This window comes from Sciurus carolinensis, chromosome 6, assembly GCF_902686445.1.
Source record: "Sciurus carolinensis chromosome 6, mSciCar1.2, whole genome shotgun sequence".
NCBI classification, from domain to species: Eukaryota; Metazoa; Chordata; class Mammalia; order Rodentia; family Sciuridae; genus Sciurus; species Sciurus carolinensis.
In genome coordinates, this window is record NC_062218.1 from 20,345,834 (window position 1) to 20,353,610 (window position 7,777).

Below are 7,777 nucleotides of genomic sequence, written 5' to 3' on the forward strand. Positions count from 1 at the left end.
TTCTTCCAGATGAATTTCATAATTGCTTGTTCTATTTCTGTAAGGTACATCATTGGGATTTTAATTGGAATTGCATTGAATCTGTATAGCACTTTTGGTAGTATGGCCATTTTGACAATATTAATTCTTCCTATCCAAGAACATGGGAGATCTTTCCATCTTCTAAGGTTTCCATTAATTTCTTTCTTTAGTGTTCTGTAGTTCTCATTGTAGAGGTCTTTCACCTCTTTTGTGAGATCGATTCCCAAATACTTTATTTTTTTCGATGCTATTGTGAATGGGGTAGTTTTCCTAATTTCACTTTCTGAAGATTCATCGCTTATGTATGAAAATGCTTTAGATTTATGTGCATTGATCTTATATCCCGCTACTTCACTGAATTCACTTATGAGATCTAAAAGTTTTCCGGTGGAATTTTCTGGTTCCTCTACGTTTATAATCATATCATCAGCAAATAGGGATAGTGTGAGTCCTTCTTTTCCTATTCGTATCCCTTTAATTTCTTTGGTCTGTCTAATTGCTTTGGCTAGAGTTTCAAGGACGATATTGAAAAGAAGTTTTGAAAGAGGGCATCCCTGCCTTGTTCCAGTTTTGAGGGGGAATGCTTTCAGTTTTTCACCATTTAGAATGATATTAGCCATGGGCTTAGCGTAGATGGCCTTTACAATGTTAAGGAATATTCCCACTATCCCTATTTTTTCTAGTGTTTTGAGCATGAAGGGGTGCTGTATTTTATCAAATGCTTTTTCTGCATCTATTGAAATGATCATGTGATTCTTGACTTTAAGTCTATTGATATGTTGAATTACATTTATTGATTTTCTGATGTTGAACCAACCTTGCATCCCTGGGATGAAACCCACTTGATCATGGTGCACTATCTTTTTAATATGTTTTTCTAAGCGATTTGCTAAAATTTTGTTGAGAGTTTTTGTGTCGATGTTCATTAAGGATATTGATTTGAAATTTTCTTTCCTCGATGTGTCTCTGTCTGGTTTAGGTATCAGGGTAATATTGGCTTCATAGAATGAGTTTGGGAGGGTTCCCTCCTCTTCTATTTCATGGAATACTTTGAGAAGTATTGGAATGAACTCTTCTTTAAAGATTTTGTAGAACTCGGCTGAGAACCCATCAGGTCCTGGACTTTTCTTTGTTGGTAGGCTTTTGATGACTTCTTCTATTTCATTACTTGAAATTGGTCTATTTAAATTGTGTATGTCCTCCTCGTTCAGATTAAGCAATTCATAGGTCTCTAGAAACCTGTTGATGTCTTCAAAATTTTCTATTTTGTTGGAGTATAGATTTTCAAAATAGCTTCTAATTACATTTTGAATTTCAATCGTGTCTATTGTGATATTTCCTTGTTCATTCCGAATTTTAATGATTTGGGTTTTCTCTCGTCTTCTCTTTGTTAGTGTGGCTAAAGGTTTATCAATTTTGTTTATTTTTTCGAAGAACCAACTATTTATTTTGTCAATTTTTTGTATTGTTTCTTTTGTTTCAATTTCGTTGATTTCAGCTCTGAGTTTAACTATTTCCTGTCTTCTACTACTTTTGGTGTTGGTCTGGTCTTCTTTTTCTAGGGCTTTGAGCTGTAGTGTTAGGTCGTTTATTTGTTGAGTTTTACTTCTTTTATTAAATGCGCTCCATGAAATAAATCTTCCTTTAAGTACTGCTTTCATAGTGTCCCAGAGATTTTGATATGATGTTTCTTTGTTCTCATTTACCTCTAAGAATTTCTTAATTTCCTTCCTAATATCTTCTGTTATCCATTCATCATATAATAGCATATTGTTTAATCTCCAGGTGTTGGAGTAGTTTCTGTTTTTACTCTTCATTTATTTCTAACTTCAATCCATTATGATCTGATAGAATACAAGGTAGTGTCTCTATCTTCTTGTATTTGCTGACATTAGCTTTGTGGCATAATATATGGTCTATTTTACAGAAGGATACATGTGCTGCTGAGAAGAAAGTGTATTCGCTCTTGGTTGGATGGTATATTCTATAAATGTCTGTTAAGTCTAAATTATTGATTGTGTTATTGAGATCTATGGTTTCTTTGTTCAATTTTTGTTTGGAAGATCTGTCCAGTGGTGAGAGAGGCGTGTTAAAATCACCTAGTATTATTGTGTTATGGTCTATTTGGTTTCTAAAATTGAGAAGGATTTGTTTGACATACATGGATGAGCCACTGTTTGGGGCATAGATGTTTATGATTGTTATATCTTGCTGATTTATGCTTCCCTTTAGCAGTATGAAATGTCCTTCTTTAGCCCTTCTGACTAACTTTGGCTTGAAGTCCACATTATCTGAAATGAGGATGGATACTCCAACTTTTTTGCTGAGTCCATGTGCATGGTATGTTTTTCCCCATCCTTTCACCTTTAGTCTATGGGTATCTCTTTCTATGAGGTGAGTCTCTTGCAGGCAACATATTGTTGGATCTTTCTTTTAAATCCAATCTGCCAGTCTATGTCTTTTGATTGATGAGTTCAGGACATTAACATTCAGGGTTATTATTGAGATATGATTTGTATTCCGGGTCATTTGGTTCATTTTTAAATTTTATTTATTTATTTATTTATTTTTGACAGAACTTGGTTCCTCCTTTATTTGACAGTTCTTTTAGGATAATTCCTCCCTTTGCTGATTTGCTTCTTTGTTTTTCATCTCTTCCTCATGGAATATTTTGCTGAGAATGTTCTGTAATGCTGGCTTTCTTTTTGTAAATTCTTTTAGCTTTTGTTTATCATGGAATGATTTTATTTCATCGTCAAATTTGAAGGTAAGTTTTGCTGGGTATAAGATTCTTGCTTGGCATCCATTTTCTTTCAGAGCTTGGAAAATGTTGTTCCAGGCCCTTCTAGCTTTTAGGGTCTGGATTGAAAAATCTGCTGATATCCGTATTGGTTTCCCCCTGAATGTAATTTGGTTCTTTTCTCTCACAGTCTTTAAAATTTTGTCTTTATTTTGTATGTTAGGTATTTTCATTATAATGTGCCTTGGTGTGGGTCTGTTGTAATTTTCTGTATTTGGAGTCCTATAAACCACTTGAACTTGATTTTCCATTTCATTCTTGAGATTCGGAAATTTTTTGATATTATTTCATTGAATAGATTGTGCATTCCTTTGGTTTGTTTCTCTAAGCCTTCCTCAATCCCAATAATTCTTAAATTTGGCCCTTTCCTGATGTCCCATATTTCTTGGAAATTCTGTTCATGATTTCTTACCATCTTCTCTGTTTGTTCAACTTTGTTTTCAAGGTTAAATATTTTGTCTTCAATATCTGAGGTACTGTCTTCCAGGTGTTCTATCCTATTGGTTGTGCTTTCTATGGAGTTCTTACATTTGTTTATTGTTTCCTTCATTTCAAGGATTTCTGTTTGTTTTTTTTTCAATATCTCTAACTCTTTATTGAAATGATCTTTTGCTTCCTGTATTTGCTCTTTTAACTGTCAATTGGAGCGATCATTCAATGCCTGCATTTTCTCTTTCATCTCATCATTCAATGCCTGCCTTTGTTCTTTCATCTCATCATTTGCTTCTCTGATCATTTTAATTATGTACATTCTGAACTCCCTTTCAGTCATTTCTTCTGCCATGCTGTCATTGAATTTTATTGATGTAACATCTAGATTTGTTTGGGGCATTTTCTTCCCTTGTTTTCTCATATTGTTCGGGTATCAGTGGACTGCTAAGATATTGCAGTTTTCCTCTATTGACTTATAATGTCCCTAAAGATTTCTAGTATATCCCCTCTTATCCTTCAGTAGCCTGAAGTCTTGGAGGAAGTTGATAATGCGGTGCTCCACAAGGAAGCTGCCTCTGTAGGGGCAGTGGCCTTCAGGTGGTGTATATTCCCTGCTAGTGGGCAGAGGTGCCTCCACTTGTTGACCAATGGTCATCCAAAGGGGAACTAGGCTGCGGGCTGAGGCAAAGCCTGTTTGGGTCTGTGTCTCTGGTTTTCCATCCTTGTGGAAAACCTCACCCGGCAGGGAAGTCTCACATTGTGGAGAGGTCTCGCTGGTCAGTTCTCCTCCTAGAGGTTCCCCTCAATCCACAACTACCGCCTGGGCTGGGCTGTCTTCCTCTGCAACATTCCCCGGGGCCCGGACCTACCTCCTGGGCCTGGGAGCCTCGCCCTTTGCAGACAATTCTCCTTAGGCTGCCCCTCCTCAGAGAAGCTGCTTGCAGTCCTGGAACTTTCGCTGTGCCCCTCAGCTTGTCTCTGTGCGGTTCTTCCACCAAGAATCCACGTATGTCCTAGGACCCTGCTCTGCACCTAATCGCCTGGCTATGTGGCCCCTCCTCTGAACCGCCACCTGGAGCCCCATACAGTTGCTCTGAATCCCAGTGACCCGCTTCATGCCTCTTCCTCCAGGCAACCACCTGGTGTTCTGGTGCGGTCACTAGGAGTCCAAGCAACTCACTGCGCACCTCCTCCTCCCAACAGTCGCCCGTAGCCCTGGTGTGGCCACTCTGAGACCAAGCAACCCACCGCACTCCTCCTCCTCCTCCGGGTAGCCCCCCAGTGTTCAGGAGTGGTTGCTGAGTCCAAACAGCTTGCCGCGCATCTCCTCCTCTGGGCAACCGCCCATAGCCCTGATGCAGTCACTCCAAGTCCAAGCGACCCACCGTGCTCCTGCTCCTCCTCTGGGCAGCCCCCCTGTGATCAGGAGCGGTCACTCTGAGTCCAAACAGCTTGCTGCGCAGCTCCTCCTCTGGGCAGCGGCCCGGAGCCCTGGTGGGTTGCTCCGAGTCCCAGCGTCGTGCTGAGCGGCCTCCTCTCCAATGCTCCCAGTTGTCCGAGTTCACTGCTCCAGCGGGGGGAGGGACGTCTCACTGAGCAGCTCTACTTCACAATGTTCCCTTCTTTTCGGGACTACTCCCCAACGGGAAAGACTCACCCAGCGGCTTTGAGTTGGTTCCAAGTCTTTCAATATCTCCTCTTCTTGAATCCTGAGTCCTGGAGCAACATAAAATGCAGCCACCCTCTAGTCCGCCATCTTGAAAACCCCCTCAAAATATATTTCTAATACATATTTCCATTTGACAACATAGTCCTCTGCTTCTGATAGCACCTGTCACACTCTTTCACCTAAATGGCTTAACTCTCTTTCCTTATTCTTGCCATATGTTTCAGTTTTAAAAATCAGAATATATCCAAGTTCTAAGACAGAACCTTTAAATTTATTTTCATTTTTAAATTTTTCTTATTTCTTTTTTTGAAACTTTCTGTCAATTCCGATGACACTCTTTCTTCAAAACATGTTTTATAGAAGGTTTTAGTGCTAATATTACAATTTGCAACACACCTTCATTACTTCTGAACTTATATGGTTCAAAAATCTTTTTTGTCTGATTTTGTAGACTCAGCTCTAAATTACATTAATATTCCTAAGGATAGTTGTGGAAACACTATGTTCTATGAACCTTAGAGATTTTAAGATTGTTAGAAGACCAGTACATTTGTCTCAGTATCTGTGGAGATTTGTTCTGAATTGCCCACCCATCATGGATAACAAAATCTGTGAATGCACAAGTCCCCTGTCCCAAATGCTACAGTGTTTGCCTAGAACTTATGTACATCCTTCTGAATATTTTAAATAATCTCTAGATTATTTATAACATAACAATGTAAAAGTTACACAGATAGTTGCTATGTTATATATATTGATAATGATGAATAAAACAATGGTGTGCACATGTGCAGTACAGACTCAACCATCATAGAGCTGACAACATAGTACACAAAGAAGATGCCAGGTAAACAGTGTTCAGATTGCCAGTGTAGAAGAGCAGTGAGGGTCTATGACACTGTAGAAGGTGACAGCAACGTCTATCAATACACCACTTCTGCATAGATTCAGCCCACTGCCTTGTACACAGCAAATTCAAGTTTTGTGTTTTGAAATTTTCTGGAATTTTTTGTTCAGATATTTCTGAGTCATGGTTGGTTGAATTGCATGATGTGGAACCCATGGATAAGGGGTTTGACTATTTATTTGTAGCTTACAAGTAAATGAATCCTTAAAATAGTATGTTCTTTCAATATAAAAAAAATAAATAGAGTATAAAAAATGGACAAGGTAAATGAGCAATCACTTTGTTCCTACTCTACATTGCATAAGCCTTCACAGCAAAGTAAACAATACAGGTTTGTTTTCTTTTACAATTGAAAAAATTCTGCAAGATTCAGTTGTCTTAATTTTTACAAAATGAGTGTCAAAATAGATAAATGATTTTTGATCCTTTATTTTATATTTTTAGTCACATTGAACCTGGAAAAATAGATACTTTTTGTGTAAAACTAAATTGCCTGAATTGTACTTCAGAATATTGGTCATATAATAGGTCTCAACTAAAATCCTATCCTGGAATTTCTCTTAGCTCTGAAAAGCTACGTTACCAACAGTCACACAGGATTCCAGGTCATGGCCCACATCCAATGACTGGAGGACAGAAGGCCTAACATATTTCCCTTAGGTGGAATTACTCTGAAGGGACCTCACTCTTCCAGAACTGCCTGTGATAATCTGTTGCCTTGGTTCCAAATGATGACTGATTTGCAGTCCCCAAACTCCCTCTGACTGTCAACTTCTTTCACCACCTATGAGTGTTGATATTTTTCTATTATTTTAGTAGTATATTAAATGCTTTAGTAATTACTAAATAATATACTAGAATATTTTGCTAGCCATCTCTGAACACCTGTCAGAACAAACAATTCTATGCAAAATATTAATTCAGTTATTTCTAATCAATTGCCACCATCCTCAAAAACAATGTTTTAAAGTTATTTTCAACAAAACTATATAATATATGTTTTTCATTTTATTTTCAGAATACTTTGACACAAAGTGCCTCTGAGTCATGCTGTCATTTAACGTAACGGTAACATAGACCGTGCACTTTCTCTCTAAGAGTTCATCTTTTGATAGTTCTCAAAAGAATGGAGTCCCTGTGCAAGCTCTTTGGCAGACTCACCATCTGCCTGCCCTAAAGTTTAACGTGTAGAGTAAGTCAGGGTCCATTGGGGAAATATCCGCATGTATTTCAGTTGAAAAGTTAAGACTTCCTAACCTCTTGATGTCCTCAGCTCAGGGAAATGGAGTGACACTCAACACCACTGGCTAACGATACAGCTGGCCGACTCTGACCTCCTGGATTCTGGCCAGCAGTTGTCCAATCTGTGCTCTGCAGTCAAGGGACTTGAAGTTGAAGCATCATCCCTCGTATTGTCCGTTCCACCCTAATTATCTCAACCCTCCATATCTCAAGAAGTTTTTTTTGTTTTTTTTTTTCTAATCAGGATAACTTATGTTGCACTACTTCACAAAATTTGTATAATTAATTTATTACTAACAGCTCACCAAATACTTTAGATTTCAATGTTCCTGATTCAGTATACACACTATCAATATTATATGTGTGTTTATAAATGTAGAGTCTAAAAATTTCTCAAAAAGAAAAACAATATTGGTAAAGCGCAGTTAGGAAATAGTTTTTGCAATATTTATACTAGGTTTTTAAATGAAGAAAATGGGAGATGAAATTATCTCAAGTTTCATCAAGTTTATAATGCTTTTTGATTTATAAATTTAACTACAAAAATTCCTTTAAAATTCTGGGAGGATTATTTTATATAAGAAAACTAGAATTGAATGCAATTGGTATGTATGTATGTATGTATGTTTTTTAACAGAAAATGAGCCACCTGAGCTGGTTATCTAACTAAAGAATCCCCATGCAGTCAAGTTGCTGCTTAGTAAGT

General features: G+C 37.8%; 1 protein-coding gene across 1 annotated transcript in view; it reads left to right on the forward strand.

Annotated features, from left to right (window-relative positions):
- The window catches only part of LOC124986990 (60S ribosomal protein L27-like), a 152,263-nt gene extending 145,004 nt beyond the window's left edge, over window positions 1-7,259 (forward strand). Inside the window, exon 2 of the mRNA XM_047555848.1 lies at window positions 7,103-7,259. Coding sequence (XP_047411804.1) covers window positions 7,103-7,259 — 157 coding nt within the window. The remainder of the gene's footprint in view (window positions 1-7,102) is intronic.
- The last annotated feature ends 518 nt before the right edge of the window (window positions 7,260-7,777 follow it).